We start from the raw sequence: 21,707 nt of genomic DNA, 5'->3' as shown, positions 1-21,707 counted from the left end.
AATCGAACCTTCCTGACTCGTGATTTAAATCAAATCCACCCTGTTTGGAACTCATTAACATCATTTAATAGTTGCATCCTGCTTCCTCATAGAAAACTGGTATGCGTAGTGTGTGCTAAATGTTGTCAAGAACACACACACACACGCATCACTGCCTTGCTTGTGGATGCAATAGTAGTGTAAGTCACTGAATAGCCCCTAAACCAAATGCCTCCACAGTGCTCAATTTAACTTTTCGAACTGTACATTAAAAATTCTTATAAGCAATAAGAGTAGTTGTAGCTGTGTCAGTCTCAGGGTATTAAAGAGACAAGGTGGGTGAGGTAACAGACCAGAAGAGCTCTGTGTGGCTCAAAAGTGTTTCTCTCACCAACAGAAGTTGTTACAAGGTGTGTGATGTAATATCTTTTATTGTATTTCTTATAGACAATAACTAATTTCAGGATTCTAGTTTCTAACTTTTAAGTTAAGACTTATCTTTTAAAAATTCTTAACAGCTTTAGGTGCATGAAGCTAGCAAGTTTGCATCTCTCTAAAACAGATCTCCAAATGATTCCACTTCTTCCAACTGTGAAAAATGGATGTATATGCTAATTACTGTAACCCTGTAACTGTAGAGCTGGATCACTTTTTTCTGAATGCTACATTTACTTAGCTTCAACATAATTTGCTAACAGAAAGTGGTCTAACTTCAAGACAGGCTTTTCCCTAAACTCTTTAATCATAGACAACGCCACTTATATGACAGTAGAGTTTCTCCTATATAGGTAAGTATTCCGCTTCCCTAAGAGGTGGTACCTATGTTGACAGGAGAAGCCTCCCATTAACATAGTGCTATCTACACGAGGAGTTAGGTTGATATAACTGCACTGCTCAGGAGTGTGGATAACCCCTAAGCGACGTTATATTGACATAAGTTTGTATAGGCCCTGATCCTTAAACATTTATGTATATATGTTTGTAGGAATTGGTTCTGAATGTTATTAATAAATGTATTAATGATTACAAAAGATCACAATAAGGACATTTCAATAATCATTTTGTCCTAGAACAATTTATTAAGTGACAGTACTTTTTAGAAGTGGAACCCAATGAAAACCGGTTGTCACTGGAACCTGAGCATGTATAGAGTTTAAGTGGTTTTCTAAACAAACTTTGTATCAAGCAGGCTGGAGCCATTCAACTCAAGGTGATTTGTCAGATGACTTAAAAAAAAAAAATATTCATTCAAATCAAGTTAAGGCTTTGTAAAAACTGATTTGAAAATTTGTGTTACTATGACAGTTTTAGATTACAATTTATAATTAAACTATAAATGTTGCTCCTTTTGATGCCAGTACTGATAGATGTATTTGAATTTTACAGAACTGTTATGAGCAAAAAACCATATTACATTCAGAATTAAGGACCTAATCTTGCTAACACTTAAACAGGTACATTCATTTCAATGCATCAAGGTGAATGTATTTTACTGAAAGCTTCTTTTAGTGGCATAAAACCATTGTCACTTCAAAACAAAATCGCATAAGTTATTTAGACATTGAACATATTAACAAAACTATGAACTGTTAATGTGTACGTCAACATTTTAAGAACCATTTAAGCACTCTGAGGGTGGTATTTTCAAAAGCACCTATGTGACTGAAGAGCATAAATCTTAATGACTTTGAACTGTAAACACTGATGGAGGACCACTGCCTGGTTGAAGTTATTTCAGCTTTCTTGACTTGTGTAAGTTCATTATATTGGAAGGTAGTATTGGTTGGAAATAGAGTGCTGGCAATTTGTTTCTCAATTTTGTATGAGTTTGTGCTGCTTTTACAGTTATGTTTATAAGATTAGAGACGTGTCTTTTCCCTCTATACGTTAACATTTTAAATGTGAAGTTTTAGTTAAAAAAAAAATCTGTAAAATCTGGGGCTATAAACTGCAAAAATAACTACAGCACATCCACTGCAAAATGAAAAGTAAATAAAACATGTAAATAAAAATTAAATAAAAATAATTTGATTTTTTAAAAATATTTGTCTACATCGCTGTAAAACACATATTTAGATTCCAATTAAAGACAGACTTCTATGCCTCCAACATATAATGCGAAACTGAGAATGATACCTGATCCATGTTGCATGCATCATTTGGGGGGTGGGGGGCGGAAATGGATACCAACAGCAATCCCAATATGTTACTATCTCTGCTGAGGATTATGTTTACACACAAAAACATAGGTTTGATACATTTCCCAAATCTATCTATCTATATATATATAAATAAATAAAAATAGAACCCCATTCCTCTTTCATTAGCTAATCCGAATATGAATTTCCGAAGTAAAACTGACAGATCTGGACCTAAAACTGGCATCCTGTGAATTTGCTTTTGTACATTCTAAGTTTACTCTCAGTGTACTTAAAGCATTATTTTATTGCTTAAAATAAGCAGACCACCACAAGAACGTGGTGATTTTAAGAACAGAGGATGAACTAACTCAAATGCTCCCATTGTCAGAGCAATTTAATCAATTTATATAAAGCGTTGAGGAAAAATCCTTGAATAGTACTCCAATATATTTTAAAACAAGAACGTTATGTCCTAATATTTGCAAAATTACAAGAACATCAGTACCAAAACTTGGTCCATATTCTGACCTATATAAATACTAGATACTGCAGGATTAGTGTGTGTTTTGACAACATAAACTGGATTGCTTTCTCTGCTCTATCTTAGAAGTATTTTTCTGTTGGCTTTGCCTAAAAACTGTGTTCTGAAGTCTTCATGTAGCTACTTCAAAATTGTTTTATTACAATTCATCCAAAATGACATCTTTTGCACAATCCCATTAATACTGAAATGTACAGAAACAGAGCTCAAACAGAATAAGTGACAAGTAAAAGTCCCTTATCAACGACTCTATCCATCCCTCTATCAACTGCTCCACCTATGCTGCCATTAACCCTTCCATTTCCAGAGTCATCCGCCCTCCCCCCCCCGCAAAAACACCTCCCCTAATAGCTTCCTAATCCCAAAGTGCATTTCTCGGTTAGGAAGCCACTATAAAAATAGTGTCAAAAGCAACAGCGCTTCTTCCAAGGTTATGGTTCCCTGGCCTGGGACAGAGTTAAGCCCCTAGCTGTAACTACAGTTCCATTCCAGGAAATCCCAGCTTTTATATTCTATTTCCACAGCAGATAAGGCAGCTCTAACTTCTTTCACTAACCATACTTCCGCCTTTAAAAACTCAAGTGACCTCAAAAACTGGGAAATTATTACATAGAAACTGGAGCTTTAAGAAGTGTTAACAAAAGGCTAAATCATCTTCCCAGACCTTTAAAACACAATAGCTTTCAACTTTCAACCACTCTACTTTCTCTTGAAGATGTTCTTCCTTGGGGAGAGGGAGAATGTTCCAGCCAGTTTACATCTTTTATGTGCCTGAAAGTGGTTTGGTGAGGTTTACTGTATGCCTTGTTGAGGGCGAAAGACAATTCACCAGGCAACAACCACCCCCATGCTCTGCTGTTTGTTCGCCTTGTTCTCTCTCAAACACAGACCATCTTACCGCTCCCGTCACACAACGGGAGGGGGAGGAAGATTTAGAGAGAACAACAGGGAACGAGCTTGGGCAACCACAGATCCTGAGGCCATAAAGAAAGTCCCAGAGGACGAGGGGAAGGGAAGTGAGACCCAGCCTAGGAACCATGGGGCAGAAAACAAATCCCAGCGGAGAGATTTTTCGGGGGAGGAAGAGGAAGAATTCAGCTCAGTGACCTGCGGGGAGAAGAATCACCGAGTGGTGCGGGGATTGGACCCAGCCCAGCAACGGGGGGGGGGGGGGGGGCGACAAGAGCCCGTACAGGAAGGTCTGGATCCGGCCCAGCAATCTGGCGGTGGAGGGAAAGAGAAGCGCCCACGGATCTAACCCAGGCCTGACATGCGGGTAACTCAGGGGGAGATCCCCGAGAAGCGGGGCCCAGATCCGCTCCAAAGACGGGAGCCAGCAACTGGAAGAGGCCCCGAGCTCCCTTCGAGGCTATAAATGGGGGAGACGCGGAGCGCCCCCCCCCGCGGCCTCGAGCGGTCCCCTCACTCGCCCCCAACAAGGGGTGGCAGAGACACCGCCCGGTGCCAGGCCCCGTCCAGTCCCTACCTCCGGCTCCGGCCGCCCAAGAGCAGAACAGGATTATCGCCCCCACCAGCACCATCTTCGCCTGGCCCAGGCCCCGCCGCCGCTTCCTCCTAACCGCAGCGCATCCGCTCCGGCCAGGGACTGGGATCGGGAGGGGCACCGAGGCGCTTCCCTTCGTTTCGCCGCCGCACAGGCAGACGCTTCCGCCCGATCCTCCAACCCTCGACTCTGCGACTCGTTCCGCCTCAGCGCCCGCCCGGCAGCGCGCCCCTCTCCTGGAGCCACAGCCACCCTACCTCCGCCGTCCGCCCGCCCCCCGCGCGACGCCCGCACCAGGGAGGGGCGGGGCTCGGGGGCACGCCCACAGCGCGCGATCGGCCACGCCACACCCCGCCCCCCCGCTCAGACCCGCCTCCTCCCACGTGGTACAGGGAGCCCCCGAGCCAGACCCAAGCGTCGGGGCGTTGCTGGAAAATAGTGTGCCTGCTGTCTTAAAGGGGCAGCGTCCCCGTCCCCCACGTTTCATTGTTCGGGCAGAGGCGCTGGCGTGCGGCGTGCACGCGCAGCAGCGTGCACGAGCAGCACACTGTGAAGACCACCGCTGCACCGACAAAGGGGCCGTGCAAGGTGCAAACTGCAAGCAGACGCCTACTCCCCCTTGCCCAACAATACAGCCTCCCTCTCCCAGTACGCGCTTCCCCTACGTTCAGCAGGAGCTGTCCGGAGCAGAGCTCCTGTAAATATTTTCAAATCCCCCAGAGGTTTTATAGCGCGGGGGTGGGGGTCCGGGAAATACTGTAAGAATTTAAGCCCTATCTACAACCCACAATGAAAAGGGCTTCCTCAACTAAAGTCTAGATCTCCGTAGACGAGTGATCCATTACCTTCTCCCTCACACCTTTAGTGCGTGAAGCCTCCCGAGTCCCCATGCTATTCCTCCCTTGCCTTTTTCCCTGGGCAAACGTGACTAGTCTTGATTGCTCGCTTTCTGATTCTGCATGTAGAAACAATAGGCCCAAGAGTTAAAGGCCCCCCTTGTTGCATTATATTGTTAGGAAACTGGCATATTGGGTCAGACCCAGTATGTGCTCCAGTATCCTCTTTCTATAAGTAGCCAACACCATGTGCTCAATGGGAAGGTGCAAGAAACTACCAGTGCTCTCTGTCAGTGCTACCCCAGAGAGTCTGCTATGGGGCCCTATGCAGGAATATTTCCTTCCCCTCCCCAGTCCCTTTTGCAGCCACTGCTACAAAGCAACAAACATCTTTAAATTTGTTTTTGTTAATATTTCTGATAGGCGGTAGGATGGGGGAGATAATACCTCATAAAGTGGGAAAGTGCTTCCGATGATAAACGCTTGCCTGTGCTAAAGCGTAACAACTAACACAGAATGTCTGCCTACAAAACTGTTTCACTAAAGCTTATGCTCAAATAAATGTGTTAGTCTCTAAGGTGCCACAAGTATGCCTTTTCTTTTTGCAAATACAGACTAACAGGGTTGCTACTCTGAAACCTAAAACTCAGGACAGCTTTCTCACCCCCATGGCCTGATTTCTGTGGCTTTTTTAAAAACGTGTTTGTCCTCGGTTTAGATTTTAAAAAACCTTAGAAAAGAAGAAAGTGAGTGAGAGTGGGTGAGTAGGAAGGTGTGTGTGCCGGAGGGGGGGAAGGGGGGCAGGCAGACTCCTTATCTCTGGTAAAAAACAGCTAACTTTTTTTACATACTCTAATTTTTTCTTGTGATTTTTGTATAAATCCAAACTTTAAAAAGCAATCTTGTGTATTTTTTTGTTAATTTTGTTTTTTTATTAAAATACATATGTAAACTCCCATCAGTTGCCAGTTTTCATATTCTTGCCCAGTTGCTGTTTTGGTACTTTAAAAACACTATTTTTAAAAGGATAGGCTAGTATCTTAAGCCTTTTTAGTTCACTAAACTTCTACAAAATATCCCTAAGAGTGGCCTTGTTTTGTTAGAGTTCAGTCAATACTGCTTTTTCATGTTAAACTTTTTTAAAAACTAACATAATGCTTCAAGCAGGCCTCACTGCATACAGAATATCCTTTAAAAAGGTTATGTTATGTTACATCTCAGTCAGTGCTGTATTTTCATGTTAAATGTTAAAAAAAAACCCTTTATATCATGAAACACAGCATGTTTAGCAAGTGTTAAAAGTATGAGGGAAAAGTCAAGAGGGGGGTGTTCTTCAGATACGCTATCTCTGAGCTTCATGCAGTCACAAAGCAATGGTTTTTGTCTTTTACAGTCAGTAAATGAAATAAAATACTTGTTATAACTTTCACAAAGTGTTTTTCAATGCACTCTCACCATTTGTTAATACTTTAACACGTTTTAAAAGTTAGGAAAGAAGTCCGCATAAAAAATCCAGCAAACTGAAGGGGTGACCCCTAGAGCATTGCTAAAGCAGACTATAGTGTATGGATCACTGGGTAGCCTAATTACAGTAGTCTTATCCATTTTTAAAATGTAGAGAAAGCTACTGCTCCAACCTGTGATATATTATTTTAATAAAACCTATGGACCCAAGACAAACACAGGAGCTTGTACCTGTCCCTCAGCACACTGGCTGCAAACCTTTAAAAACAAAGATATTCTGATAATGCAACAGAAATATTCATATTTAAATCTAAAAGTCCTAAGAAAATGAAAGCTTAATATAACTTTCACATGGATTTGTTAAAAAGTGGGGAGGAAAATAAACTTCTCTCTGATCCACTGGATTACAGAATAAGGGGAATATAAACTAGCTGTTACTAAGGTTCTGTGGTTTTCACTCTGGGGTGTTTCTGCATGCTCATATTTTTATTTTTTTAACTGAAACACACATAAAAATGTTAAATAAAGGACTCTATCTTCATATAGGCTTGTCTTTTAAAGTGTTTATTTCATTACAAAATTTAATATATCTTTTACTTGTATTTGTTGAATACAACTGACGGAACCCCAGACCGGCAGCAGGCAGCCTTCTTTTCTCTGATCCACTGGCTCACAGATGCTGTTTTTGCTGCAGCTTCAAATTGTCCTCACTAAAAGCATAGGGAAAAGCTTTTACAAACTTTTTGTTAGTAAGGGTTTGTGGGTTTAACTCTGGACTGTTTCTGCATGCTCATGTTTTATTAAAAAACCTATAAATGAGGGGATGTTTCTTCATATAGGCTTGTCTTTTCAAGTGGTTATAAAGCAGAGCTTTATTCCTTTACAAAACTTAAAATACCTTTTACTTGCTTTTGTTAAAAAGTGGGGGAAGAAGCAGCCTTATCTCTGATCCACTGACTCATAGATGCTGTTTTTGCTAACAGGGGCTTTCAAATTGTCCTCACTAAAAAATGACCAATTTTAGTCTAAAACATAGGTGGGAAACTTTTAAAAACTGTTTGTTACTAAGGCTTATGGTTTTAACCTTTATTAAAGCACCTATGTAAAAGGGCTACATGGCGGGAAAAATGCTTGGGGTCTGTTTTTTTTTAGATAAGAGTAAGGCAATTAAAGGGGGTGAGTAGTGAGGGGAGGGGAGGGAGATGGCTCTTGTTTAAAAATCTTGGGTCTATAGGATTGCTTCAGGAAAATGTGTTCCATGATGCAGCTGTAGAACAGCATCTGATTGGTCCAATCCAAAGGTGGAGATAACTAGCCTGAGGGGCTGTAAACCTTGGAAGCTCCTTCTTTCCCCAGAAACAGTTGGTAGGGTAAGATCTCTCTCTCTGACTTAACCATGTGTTGTCTATCTTTGCCCTGTCCAAAGGGGCTTTCTTTTCCCTTTTCTTGCTCTGTTCTCACTTTTAATCTATCTTCATATGTTTCTCTTTTATTTAACTCTTTTTAAATGCTCTTTTCTTAACCTACCCTTATACTGTATTTAACATTTTAAATGCTTTTTTATTAACCTCCCTTTATAACTTTTTACCATGTGTTTACTAAACAGTCTCTGCTTTATAAAATTCCTTTTGCCACGTGTGTTCTTTTTTTAACCTCTTTATATTTTTCACTTTTATTTAACTCTTTTTAAATGCTCTTAACCTACCCTTATATTTAATACACCTTTTAAACTTACCTCAAAATTTATTCTTTAATAACACGCCAAACTAGGCCTTTAAAATCATCTCTCCTTACTAAATCTAACCAAACAACCTTTCTTTCCTTTTTTCCCTCTAAACCTTACCAAAGCTTTTTTTAAAAAAAAAATCTTTACGCTCTCACTCTATTCTTTCAACCTTTTTCTCTAAGCAATCAATCAAATGTGTCAAAGCTCAAGCACACAACATACCCCCTATTCAAACATAAATAATATTTTTTTTCAAAATGGCCAATGGTGCCAAACCTTGAATCCAAGGGAAACAGAAAGGGAGGGCGGGACATAAGCCCTAAATGGGGCGTGGAAACCTGTCAACAAGTACATGATGATGAATACTATCGAGGTATATGCTACTAGCGCTTACACTAGAGAGCTTACAATAGTGCAGCTATGCTGGTGTAAGCTCTCTAGGGTAGCCAACACCATAGCCTTATTTAGCTTTGCAGGAAACAAAAATCAATGGCCAGTACTCAAACAGCAAAAGAGGTGACAATTCCTTTGAGGTTTATCTTCACTAATGTGGAATCAGGGTATGATCCCACAAGAAGGTAGAGTAGATTCCAGCTTGAAATTCCAGGGCTTTTGAGGCAGGAACTCTCAACGAAGAGCTTGAAAGTGGTTAAAAAGCTGAGCCTGAGAAGACAAAGGCTCTGCAGAAAAGCAGGCTACAGCCTGGTCCTCAAGAAAATGAGGCAGAGGTTACCAAAGCTAAATCAGGACTATCTAACTGGATGCAGCAGGAGATAAATTTAGGTAAGACAATATATATTTAAGCTTTTGTTGCTTTAACCCTTTTTGCTCTATTTGTTATGTTCCTATGGATAAATAAATACTATATTTTGAACAAGTTGTTCTCTGTCACTGTATTTACAAACTGGTCACAGTCCCCAGAGAGAAGACTTCAGTGGGGGCCAAAAGGTAACACAAAATGCTGCAGGATTACAATGAAAGATTTGTTTACGGTTCCTGCTTTCAGCTTACAGTGAGACTATCACATTTGCATTCAACCTCTGTTGTCAGGTCACAGTGCTACTGTCAAATAACCCTCGCCCCACAACTCCCTCAGGTTACAGCACATTCTATCTGACTTCAGAAATGGTATAGCATTTGTCTGTGATGGTGCTGTTATTTTTTGACCCAATGAGAAAATTATCAAGAAAAGTCAACAATAAGCAATTTATAAAAGTGTGTAATTGTTTATTATGCACGCCTATTTAAAAGGTTTTTTTTAAAAAATAGAGGAGGACACAATCCAGTTTTATAGTTTGCTTTTCAGAAGTTGTCAACTATGTACTAAAACATCAAATTAATATTTAAATTTTAAGGCTTTGAACACTTGCTTTTAGTTACTGTTGTCTTGGCAAAATAGTAGAAGAATATTTTACAGAATAAGTTAGAAAGGCTGAGTTAGTTCTTCCATTTGATTAAAAAGTATCTGTAAGAAGTATTACATGAGGATATACACAGGAAGGACTAGGAAAGTTACAAGAACGTCCATTGCTTCACAGGAAGCTACTCATGCTGAAGTAATTGTTTCCAAAGACTTTAAATAACACCAAGAGAGAAGGAGGGATTTTTAGAGTGAGAAACAAAGACAGATAAGATTATGGAAAAAGAAAATTCTTACTTGCCCCGCCTCACAAGTCTCTATCAACCCTTCATTTTACAAACTCACATTTTGATCTCAGTTGGGGATTTTGCTTAGTATTCAATTGAATCATAAAGTGACATTAGTTTTTTTTAATGATGGTTTACATTAACCATACATTTATAACATTTTAAAGCATAGATGGTTCACAAATGAATGCATACCACTGAAAAATATATATAGAAAGGAAAATAATTCCCTGGAACTGAGATGGTATTTAATATTTTGTGGATGATATTTCTCCCAGCTTCCCCAGATCCCTGATATTGACAGGAAGCGAGAACTTTGTGAGGTTTTCATCTTTGTTATGTTACAATTCCTTTCAGAAGAACATAATAGTCCTTTGGTCATAGTCAATAGCTATTAGCCAGGATGGGCTGGGATGGTGTCCTAGCCTCTGCTTGCCAGAAGCTAGGAATGGGCGACAGGATCACTTGATGATTACCTATTCTGTACATTCCCTCTGGGGCACCTGGCATTGGCCACTGTCGGAAGACAGGATAATGGGCTAGATCAGGGGTTCTCAAACTAGAGGTTGTGATCCCTCAGGGGTTCACAAAGTTAATACATAGGGGGTCATGAGCTGTCAGCCTCCACCCCAAACCCCGCTTCATTCCAGCATTTATAATAGTGTTAAATATATTAAAAAGTAAATTTAATTTATAAGGGGGGAGTCGCACTCAGAGACTTACTGTGTGAAAGGGGTCACTAGTACAAAAGTTTGAGAACCACTAGGCTACATGGACCTTTGGTTTGACCCAGTATAGCTGTTCTTATGTTCTTTTCAGAGTAGCAGCCGTGTTAGTCTGTATTCGCAAAAAGAAAAGGAGTACTTGTGGCACCTTAGAGACTAACCAATTTATTTGGGCATAAGCTTTCGTGAGCTTATGCTGTAGCTCACGAAAGCTTATGCTCAGATAAACTGGTTAGTCTCTAAGGTGCCACAAGTACTCCTTTTCTTCTTATGTTCTTTGTTACAGCTCAGAAAAGCAGCTGCACTGTTCCTTTAAAAAGGCTGTGACTGGAGCCCTCTGCGCTGGTCCTATGCCCCGAGTTTCAACTTCCTGCAAAATAGTGAGAGGGGCTTGCAAATGTAATTGTCGTGAGCCCAGATTCCTTTTCGTTGTAGCAGTGTGCGCTGCCCGCTCCGAACACGCTATTCCAGAACTCGTGCACGGCTTGCAATGAATAAAAAGGTTTTAAAAAGTATCTAAGGCACATCTCGTTCAGATAGCTGTATTGTGCCTTATATTTGTTCACGGACATTATTAGCAAAATAACAGAGTAACTTGAGACTGAAGAGCAAACTGTTGGCTCCGGGGAGAGGAAAGCAGCTATTGACTTTGAAAGGAAAATGTGAATCTTCAAAGACACACAAACGCTTTCAGCCTGTATGATAAAATGGGGAACCACAAATTAAGTCAGCAAATTGAGTATTGCTTGGGAATAGGGAGTCGGCTTTGCTGTTGTTTTTTGGCTTAGGAAACAGGTGCCTGCCCTACCCGTATCCTGAAGGCACGAGCCACGCACACGATTACATGGTGAATGTCCAACTGGACATTGCAATTACCAATCCGAAACTGCCAAGCACGCGCTCGCCTCTTAGCGCCCTCCCCACCTGTTCCCTCGGGCTCGCGCCGCTGGGCCGCGCGCAGTCCTTCGCCACGCCCCGTCGGACTGAAACCCGTCGGCGCTGCGTGCCCTGCTTCTCGCGCCCTTCGCTTCCTCGGGCTCGCGTCGCTAACGTACACCCAGCTCCTCGCTCCGCCCCCTGCCCAGGCTCAAATCGAGCCTCTAGGCCGCGCCTCTCCTACTTCTCGCGCGCGCTCCCCACCCCAGCGGCGATCTGAAGCGGCTCCCCTTCCACCCACACGTCCCAGGGGTGGCGCCGCGGGGCGGAGCCGTTGCCGCTGTCATGGCGTCCAGGGCGCTGCTGGCGAAGGAACAGCCTCTGCGGAGCCAGTAGAGAGCTAGGCGGGCGGGCGGGCGGCGGTCCGGCCATGGAGAGCTTGGCGCAGCCCCCGCCGCCCCCGGGCGTGCTGAAGAGGGGCGGCGGGGGCGCTGCGGGCCGAATCATCCTGGAGGGGTCGGTGGAGAAAGAGGCGGGGGGTAGCAGCAGGGATGGACCTGTGACTGCTGAGGAGGGCGGCGGGCAGTGGGGTCCGTCCCCTCCACTTCTTCCCCCGCCTGCCGCGGGCCCCGGGAGGGACTCTCCTGCCTCGCTGGGGTCTCCCGTGCTGGCCGGTGAGAGCCGCCGGTCCGCTGCGGACTGCGCGGAGCCAGCCGTGACTGAGAGCCTTGAGGCGGCTCCTGCCTTGGTGAGCGGCCCCGGGGAGGCCGGCAGCAGCGGCGACCCCAGCCCCCCAGAGGAGGAGTCGCGGAGCTTGGACTCCCTGGAGTCCTTCTCCAACCTGCACTCCTGCTGCCCGAGCAGCTCCGAGCTCAATAGTGATGCCGAGGAGGCGGTGGCGGCAGCAGAGGGCAAGGCCCCGACCCCCGGAGGGGACGGGCCCACGGCGGCGGCTCAGCTCTTGTCGGCCTCTAAGGAGCGCTTTCCCGGCCAGTCGGTCTATCACATCAAGTGGGTCCGCTGGAAGGAGGAGAACACGCCGATCATCACCCAGAACGAGAACGGGCCCTGCCCGCTGCTGGCCATCATGAACGTGCTGCTGCTGGCTTGGAAGGTATGGTATCCCCCGGGCCGGGAGTAATTGACAATGTCTATAGCAGCAGAAACGCACCTGAGGCTTCGCGCAGACCCAGTTACAGTCTCTGTGATAGTGGAGATGCGCACAGCCCCGCACTACATATATCTCACTTTGTGTTATGATTTGTAGAGCTCTGGAAACGTAGAAGATGCTTCACAAACCTAATAGCTATTCCTGTAGCCCTGGAAACATGCACAGTACTTCTGTAATCACAAATCTATATAGTGTGACAACCTATACACAACTATTTATGTCAGACCTATTACTACAGCATTAGACACTACGCTGCTTAAAGGGAAGCCTATTATTGTTGATATGCTTTACATAACACTTAAAGTGTGCACATCTCTCACTCCAAGTGCTGGGAAAATACATGGGATCTTGCAAAACAGTTCTATTATTTGTACTGTGTAGCACTGGCAATATAGGTAAGACTGTGTTTTGTAAAGTGCTGCTATTTTTAAATAGCAATAGTAATGTAGATGGTGCTTCACAAAACAATCATAACAGTGATATGTTACTGGAAATATGTGTAGCAGTCTATGAAATAGAAATCTGTTCTACAGATTCGTGGTGATGGGAACACGCATGACAATTTGCAGAAAGTTACCTGTTTTCAGGAGTGCTGGGTCTGTATACAGTTCTTTATAAATATAAACCTATTATTGCTGTTTGGCAAATTAATAACTGGCATAGTGTTTTACTAAGCACATCCCTAATAATAATTACACAGCTGTAATTGTATACAGCATATTGTAAAGATCTAATATTAATTAGTATTATATGTCAAGATTGTGCAAAGGACTGGTAACCAGAAACTCCCATGTTCTAATCCTGTCTTGAATAATAACTTATCCAAGGCTGCAGTGGAAACCATTTTAACTTCTGACTCAATTTTTCCCATCTATAAAATGGGGATAAGCCTTCTCTACAATTCATAGCATGGTGTTAAGATAAATATTTATAAGGGGATTTTGAAAAGGAAGTAGCTATTAATGCTAAGTAGTAATTTGCATTCCCCTTTAAAACCACCCAGAGGGTTTCCCCTCTCAAGAAGAGCCAATTATCTAACCCAAACAGATGCACCCTGACTGTTATCCCACGTACTGTAAGATATTGTGACAGCTCTGGGCAGTTGCATCTGTATTTCCTCTCATTGGTCAAGTTAAGGGCACCCACTCTGAGGCTTCTAGCTCCTCAGCCATTTTCTTTGTGGGTGGAGACCCCCACCTCCCCTTCTGATCGTGGTATTTCCAAGCTGCACAGTTCTCTGCCTTCATTATGTTGTTCCCAGCCCAGACAGGTTACCTGAGGATAACAACTTGCTTTCTCTTCAGAGATGGTTAACAGGTGTAATTGCTATAGTTATAAGTTACCACAGGTTACATGTTCATTACAGCTTCAGCTCAGAACAAACATCCAGCCTTTGGAGGCCTCAGCAGGCCCAGTCCTTCCACTCTTAACCTAAGGAGTGGGGTAATCTGTGGACCAGAGGATCTGTCTGTTTGCTGGATCAAGAAGAAGGCCCTGAGCTAGTTTAAAACAAGACTGTTTGTTCAAAAATCCTTTCTTTGTCTGTTGGTCCTTGGAGAATCCATTTTGAGCTAGTGCAGTGATTCTCAAACTTTTGTACTGGTGACCCCTTTCACATAGCAAGCCTCTGAGTGCAACCTCCCCCCTCCCTCCCCCCCCCCATAAATTAAGAACTCTTTTTTTATATACATAACACCATTATAAATGCTGGAGGCAAAGCGGGGTTTGGAGTGGAGTCTGACAGCTTGTGACCCCCACCCCCCCCTGTAATAACCTTGTGACCCCCTGAGGGGTCCCAACCCCTAGTTTGAGAACCCCTGAGCTAGTGCATATCTCTCCAGATGGGTGGCTTCAAAGGGTTGATAACAGAAGTAGTACATTGGCATTCCCCATCCTTACTAATGGAAGTCCATACAAAGCCACAATAATACACAATTACATTCTTAATACAATGTACCCCAAAGGTCTTAACCCTAATTGAATAAAGTTTAACTTAATTCAGTAAAGTTTATCTTAATTCCATAAGGTTTGTTCAGGATATTACCAGTCTTTCACAAGTATCACTCAGGCAATCAGCACAGGAAGGCTTAGGGCAAGAAGTAGTTTTTTTGAAGAATTTGAATGAGCAAGGGAAAGATAGAGTGGGAGGCTGTTTCAAATGTAGCGGGTGACATGAAAAAAGTAAAGAGGCAAAAGTGGTTAAGAGGTAGGTGTTGGGAACCTTCAGGATGTACAAAGCATTTTATAAATGTCAGTAGAGGTTTTACTTTTGACTTAAATGGGAGCAGCATTGGGCCAAATATTCATACAGCTTCACTACTGAAATGCAGATACCTTTGGCACGTAGGGTGGCAATCAGGATTATACTATATTATACCTTCATAGATCTCCAGGTGGAGATGACATTATAAACAAAGCAAAAACCTACTTTTAAAATTAACCCAGACTGTCTCCTTCTCCAGTGTCTTCCTTCCAGTGAAGTGTTTTTGTGCCGTATTTATATGTGATGAAACCCCAGATTAGAATATTTGTAATTAAGAAACAGTGTTCTCCTACTAAATAGAGGGATTTTGTTTTAATTAGACAAAGATAAGTGGTGTTAATCCAACAATTATTGGTGTTTTTTTTAAAGTCACGAGAAAAGATATCTCCTAAATATAGTCTAGTCTTATATTTCATTTATCATTAGAAAGAAGGGTGCAGTCACTATGACTCAGGCTCCGTGTCTGTCACTGAGGTCGTGGAAGTCATGGATTCTGTGACTTCTGCAGCAGCCTGTGTGGCTGACCCCGGGACAGTCACATGGGCCAGCCGCACTTTTCTGCTTTTGACAAAACAGTGGGACACACAAGAAATGAAGAGAGGATAGTAAAAGGTGGGGGAAATATAGCTGCTTTTGCTGTTTTTAGGATACAGTTATGGATGGATGCTTTGGGCTGGCAGGTTGGCCACAACAGCTGTTGCTCTGGATGCTGGCTTACCTGCCTGGTCAGGAATGTAATTTGGCTGGCCTTTTCAGGTTCCTCTCCTTCACTGCTTCTTCTAAGGCTGGACAAACCTAGGTGGGCTGCCTTGTCTTTTCATGCTGGTGCTATGCAGTGCAGTTTGTTTTAGAATTGAGTAGAAAAGTTGAAATATACAAGGAGGACAGGAGGAAGATAGTGGAGGGATAAAAAGGGGGAGCAGTGATGGTTCCCGTTGGTATGCCAAGGTCTGAGTTTCACAACAAAAATTTTCCATTAGTAGCTCCCCCCCCTCCCCCCAGCAAAGTCTCTTCTTAGGGACCTCAAAAATGGGATGTTGAGTGGAATAGCCCATCCTCTTATTATTTTGTCCACCAAATAGGCTTAATTTTTTCAGCACCAAATTGGGTCTGTTGATTTCTGGTTCCATACTCCTCTTGTTTACCGGAAGTGATCTTAACACAGTCCTTGGTTGGCTTTAGTAGACAGTCTTTTGCATTTATTCTTAAACAATTTTATATAACAGGTAATTGGGACAATTTATGAACCTTTACCTACTTTCCAGCTATTAAACTCACAGTTGGAGTAGAACCTGTGATGCCCCAATTATTACCATGCATAATATGTATATATAATTATAGACTCTTACCCTGCACCCAAAATTTTACATGACTTTTGTGATCATGTGCCACTATGTATTTATATGAGTGAACAGTGTAATCTCTGATTTTATAAATAAGGTAATGATGTTTCCCTGAAAAATCAGAAGTCTCTCTAATTTCAGGGACTGTCCTAATATTCCTGTTAGTATTACAGAAGAGAGTTCTGTCCTGATTTATGTAAATCCCAGCAGATTGGCTACCAGAAGTAGCTGCTAGCCAGCTAAATTGGTGAAATTGATCACACACTGAGCTTACATGTACATGGACCTCCACTTAATTTGTTGTACAGTAATATTTTACCCCCTACATTTAATTAAATCTCCTGGCTAAGTGCCCCACACCAACTTGCTTTACTTCCCCATCACCCCCTCCCAAACTATAATCAGATGTATGTTGACACTGGTGAAGTAGCAAGCTTATTTGCAGCTGATCTGCACCATGTCTGTATGTAGCTGGCTACTGATCCAGGCTGATGATAGATGTCCACATTCTGCTCACTCTCCCTACACCATAGGTGAAAACTGGATTGTGGCAGGGAATTGTGGGGATGGGAACAAGGGACCAAAGCCTGAGAGTTAGGATAAAGAGAATGAGCGTACTGTGTGTGTTAGGGAGAGATATCATGAGGTATCTAGAGCGGAAATGTAGAGCAGAGTGCAGCAAGGATGTAGGGAGAAGAAAAAGTGAGGGAAGTGGGAGGGGGTGGAGAGGGAAGAAAGATTAAAATATAGAGAATAGAATAGTCTTTCTCCTCCTTTCTTCACCCATCAAACCCTTTACCTCCATAGGTGTTACTGTTTACCTTGAAAATCTGGTCACCCTATAAACAAACATGTCATGGTCTCAAACAATTGTAAATAACATTTACAGCAACTTAAAGTAAGGGTTTCAGAGTAACAGCCGTGTTAGTCTGTATTCGCAAAAAGAAAAGGAGTACTTGTGGCACCTTAGAGACTAACCAATTTATTAGAGCATAAGCTTTCGTGAGCTACAGCTCACTTCATCAGATGCATATCGTGGAAACTGCAGCAGACTTTATATATACACAGAGAATATGAACCAATACCTCCTCCCACCCCACTGTCCTGTTGGTAATAGCTTATCTAAAGTGATCATCAGGTGGGCCATTTCCAGCACAAATCCAGGTTTTCTCACCCTCCACCCCCCCACACAAATTCACTCTCCTGCTGGTGATAGCCCATCCAAAGTGACAACTCTTTACACAATGTGCATGACAATCAAGTTGGGCTATTTCCTGCACAAATCCAGGTTTTCTCACATCCCCCCCACCCCCATACACACACAAACTCACTCTCCTGCTGGTAATAGCTCATCCAAACTGACCACTCTTCAAGTTTAAATCCAAGTTAAACCAGAACATCTGGGGGGGGGTAGGAAAAAACAAGAGGAAACAGGTTACCTTGCATAATGACTTAGCCACTCCCAGTCTCTATTTAAGCCTAAATTAATAGTATCCAATTTGCAAATGAATTCCAATTCAGCAGTTTCTCGCTGGAGTCTGGATTTGAAGTTTTTTTGTTTTAAGATAGCGACCTTCATGTCTGTGATTGCGTGACCAGAGAGATTGAAGTGTTCTCCGACTGGTTTATGAATGTTATAATTCTTGACATCTGATTTGTGTCCATTTATTCTTTTACGTAGAGACTGTCCAGTTTGACCAATGTACATGGCAGAGGGGCATTGCTGGCACATGATGGCATATATCACATTGGTGGATGTGCAGGTGAACGAGCCTCTGATAGTGTGGCTGATGTTATTAGGCCCTGTGATGGTGTCCCCTGAATAGATATGTGGGCACAGTTGGCAATGGGCTTTGTTGCAAGGATAAGTTCCTGGGTTAGTGGTTCTGTTGTGTGGTATGTGGTTGTTGGTGAGTATTTGCTTCAGGTTGCGGGGCTGTCTGTAGGCAAGGACTGGCCTGTCTCCCAAGATTTGTGAGAGTGTTGGGTCATCCTTTAGGATAGGTTGTAGATCCTTAATAATGCGTTGGAGGGGTTTTAGTTGGGGGCTGAAGGTGACGGCTAGTGGCGTTCTGTTATTTTCTTTGTTAGGCCTGTCCTGTAGTAGGTAACTTCTGGGAACTCTTCTGGCTCTATCAATCTGTTTCTTTACTTCTGCAGGTGGGTATTGTAGTTGTAAGAAAGCTTGACAGAGATCTTGTAGGTGTTTGTCTCTGTCTGAGGGGTTGGCGCAAATGCGGTTGTATCGCAGAGCTCGGCTGTAGACAATGGATCGTGTGGTGTGGTCAGGGTGAAAGCTGGAGGCATGCAGGTAGGAATAGCGGTCAGTAGGTTTCCGGTATAGGGTGGTGTTTATGTGACCATTGTTTATTAGCACTGTAGTGTCCAGGAAGTGGATCTCTTGTGTGGACTGGACCAGGCTGAGGTTGGTGGTGGGATGGAAATTGTTGAAATCATGGTGGAATTCCTCAAGGGCTTCTTTTCCATGGGTCCAGATGATGAAGATGTCATCAATATAGCGCAAGTAGAGTAGGGGCTTTAGGGGACGAGAGCTGAGGAAGCGTTGTTCTAAAACTTGGATTTAAACTTGAAGAGTGGTCAGTTTGGATGAGCTATTACCAGCAGGAGAGTGAGTTTGTGTGTGTATGGGGGTGGGGGGATGTGAGAGAACCTGGATTTGTGCAGGAAATAGCCCAACTTGATTGTCATGCACATTGTGTAAAGAGTTGTCACTTTGGATGGGCTATCACCAGCAGGAGAGTGAATTTGTGTGGGGGGGGGTGGAGGGTGAGAAAACCTGGATTTGTGCTGGAAATGGCCCACCTGATGATCACTTTAGATAAGCTATTACCAGCAGGACAGTGGGGTGGGAGGAGGTATTGGTTCATATTCTCTGTGTATATATAAAGTCTGCTGCAGTTTCCACGATATGCATCTGATGAAGTGAGCTGTAGCTCACGAAAGCTTATGCTCTAATAAATTGGTTAATCTCTAAGGTGCCACAAGTACTCCTTTTCTTTTAAAGTAAGGGGTATGTCATGATTACAGGGCTAACAGCATCTCTGTGCCTTTCTTGAGTGCATCCCCTCAGGTGACTTGTACTTTTACCTATCCTGGGATGGAATTCCACAACTCTCCCACTCTTAAAGTAGACCCAGGGCTACAATATTCTGTGTATCAACTGTTCTTACCGAGCAGGTCTGACTGACTTCATACACTTGTGGTTCTTCCTCTCAGGAGTCTGACCAGAAGCATATGGTGATCAGACTTCTTAAAACCAATAAAAACAAAGTGTTTAGAAAAGAGGATTTTAAAACAGTCAACACCCATGCCTAATTTACCTAAAGGCTTACCATCCTCTGACTGTAATCTTGGCAGGCCTAACTTCTTCAGGCATCCCATCCTGTCTCTCTAGCCCCTCCCCCTGATAATTACCCAATTCTGTTGGGAAAGTTCCTTTAACCTGCCAGAAGTCTTTCATGTCCTGTGTTTACAGGAATTTTGTGGATTAGCTGCAGAGGGGGCAAAATCTTCAAAGTTATAATCATGGCATTGTTCCTCTGCAAACATATGAGGGTTGTAAAAATGTGATTTTTCTTAAGTCATTCCTTCCCTTCTTGCCTGTTTTTTTTTCAGACTCTCCTGTTGTGTTAAATCAATATAGTGACACAGAAAATGTCTAAATAACGAGGTTAATATACAGGATTCATAGAATCATAGGACTGGAACAGACCTCAAGAGGTCATCTAGTCTGGTCCCCTGCACTCATGGCAGGACCAAGTATTATCTAGACCATCCCTGACAGGTGTTTGTCTAACCTGCTCTTAAAAATCTCCAGTGATGGAGATTCCACAATCTCCCTAGGCAATTTATTCCAGTGCTTAATCACCCTGACAGGAAGTTTTTCATAATATCCAACCTAAACCTCCCTTGTTGCAATTTAAGCCCGTTGCTTCTTGTCCTATCCTCAGAGGTTAAGAACAATTTTTCTCCCTCCTCTTTGTAACAACTTTTTATGTACTTGAAAACTGTTCTCATGTCTCCCTGCTGCTTTTTTTTTTGGGCAACAGTGTTACACTGTTGACTCCTATTTAGCTTGTGGTCCACTATGACCCCCAGATCCCTTTACCTCGAAGAAGTACCATACTTTTTGCGGAGTCACTTTCAATTTTGTTTGTGTGCAGCTGATTGTTCCTTCTCAGGTGGAGTACTTTGCGTTTGTCCTTATTGAATTTCATCCTGTTTACTTCAGACTGTTTTTTTCAGTTTGTCCAGATCATTTTGAATTATAATCCTATCCTCCAAAGCACTTGCAACCCCTCCCCACCCTAGCTTGGTATTGTCCGCAAACTTTATAAGTGTACTCTCTATGCCATTATGTAAATAATTGATTAAGATGTTGAACCGAACAGAGCAGCTCTAAATTCATCGTAGATTATCTCTGACTTTTGTATATACAGATTCATTGATCAGATTGTCTAAAGTCTTTTTAGCAATTCACATTCTACTGTTAATCACAAATACTGAGTCTACCTTGACTTATTGAAGACCTTGGGTAGTTCTTGATCAGTTTAAGTTTCAAAAAGTTTGCTTTGGTAAAAGTTGCAGTAACTGGCAGGGTTGAGCTGTACAGTGCAGCAAAATAGGTAAATATGCTCCAATATTTATTTTCTAATGATTTTTTTCTAGTGGTGATGAAAATGCAGTCTGTCATTTCAGCAAGATTTTTCAGTTCTTACTCTGTCAGGTAGAAGAAAAATCAATCAGTATTTTTTTGAGAACTCCACATCAGTATCAGCCTTAGAAATTTTGAGTAGGGCTACAAAAAGAAATATTATGTGCAACTAAGTGACTGAGAATTCTGCCTCTGTTTAATCACACTTCTGGGGTAGTACCTCTGGCAACACTTGAGTTTTGATAACCTTCTGGAAAAGCAGTACTCATTGGGTCTACACAAATACCTCCTTATATATCAAATGTTTGTAACCAAAATTGTAAGAAAGTTGTGTGGTTCCCAACTAGCACAGCTCCTTCCCCTAAAGAGAGATTAGAAGTTTGAGGAAGCAGAAAAGATGAGCAGGTAACATGAATGTGTATAAACTGTACTTTGAAAGAACTAAAATTACTGGTAAGTAACTTTTTATCTTTTGAAGTGGCTCTGTAGATTCCAACTTGGAGTCTAGCTTGCAGTGCAGCCTCCAGGATGTTGGGCTGAAGTGTTAAAGTGAAATAAGAATTGCAGAACTGTTCTCTCAAAGCAAATCTCAGATTAGTGTGCCAGATCGAGAGAACAGTTCTGTATAAATGAACACCAGATGGCAGCTGTGATGGCAATGAGACGGGCAGTCCATTGAAGCAAGCCTTTGGAAGACATGGAGCAAAGTGTGGCTATCCTTTCAGACTTTATGTATAATGGCCTGGCACACTGAACAACATTCTGATAAATGGCCATTCCCAAGGCATATTGGGCAGCAGATATTAGTCAGACTCT

At 42.6% G+C, this 21,707-nt stretch overlaps 2 protein-coding genes across 10 annotated transcripts in view; one reads left to right on the top strand and one right to left on the bottom strand.

Moving 5' to 3' along the window:
- Positions 1-4,464, bottom strand: part of ADAM10 (ADAM metallopeptidase domain 10) — a 127,743-nt gene extending 123,279 nt beyond the window's left edge. The window contains exon 1 of one of the 2 annotated variants that reach the window (XM_073303751.2): positions 4,194-4,464. Coding sequence is in view for 1 of the 2 variants with exons in the window: in XM_073303750.2 (XP_073159851.1) it covers positions 4,148-4,202 (55 nt within the window). In the remaining variant the exon portion in view is untranslated. Of the gene's footprint in view, positions 1-4,147 lie in introns of both variants that reach the window. The other variant, XM_073303750.2, reaches the window with a different exon arrangement.
- Positions 4,465-11,570: 7,106 nt separating this feature from the next.
- The window catches only part of MINDY2 (MINDY lysine 48 deubiquitinase 2), a 117,461-nt gene continuing 107,324 nt past the window's right edge, over positions 11,571-21,707 (top strand). For 7 of the 8 annotated variants that reach the window (XR_012153985.2, XR_012153984.2, XR_012153986.2 and 4 more), the window contains exon 1: positions 11,574-12,553. Coding sequence is in view for 3 of the 8 variants with exons in the window: in XM_073303749.2 (XP_073159850.1) it covers positions 11,870-12,553 (684 nt within the window). In the remaining 5 variants the exon portion in view is untranslated. Of the gene's footprint in view, positions 12,554-21,707 lie in introns of all 8 variants that reach the window. The other variant, XM_073303748.2, reaches the window with a different exon arrangement.

The sequence above is a fragment of the Lepidochelys kempii genome, chromosome 10 (genome assembly GCF_965140285.1).
Source record: "Lepidochelys kempii isolate rLepKem1 chromosome 10, rLepKem1.hap1, whole genome shotgun sequence".
NCBI classification, from domain to species: Eukaryota; Metazoa; Chordata; order Testudines; family Cheloniidae; genus Lepidochelys; species Lepidochelys kempii.
This window is presented reverse-complemented; position numbering and strand designations above follow the sequence as displayed.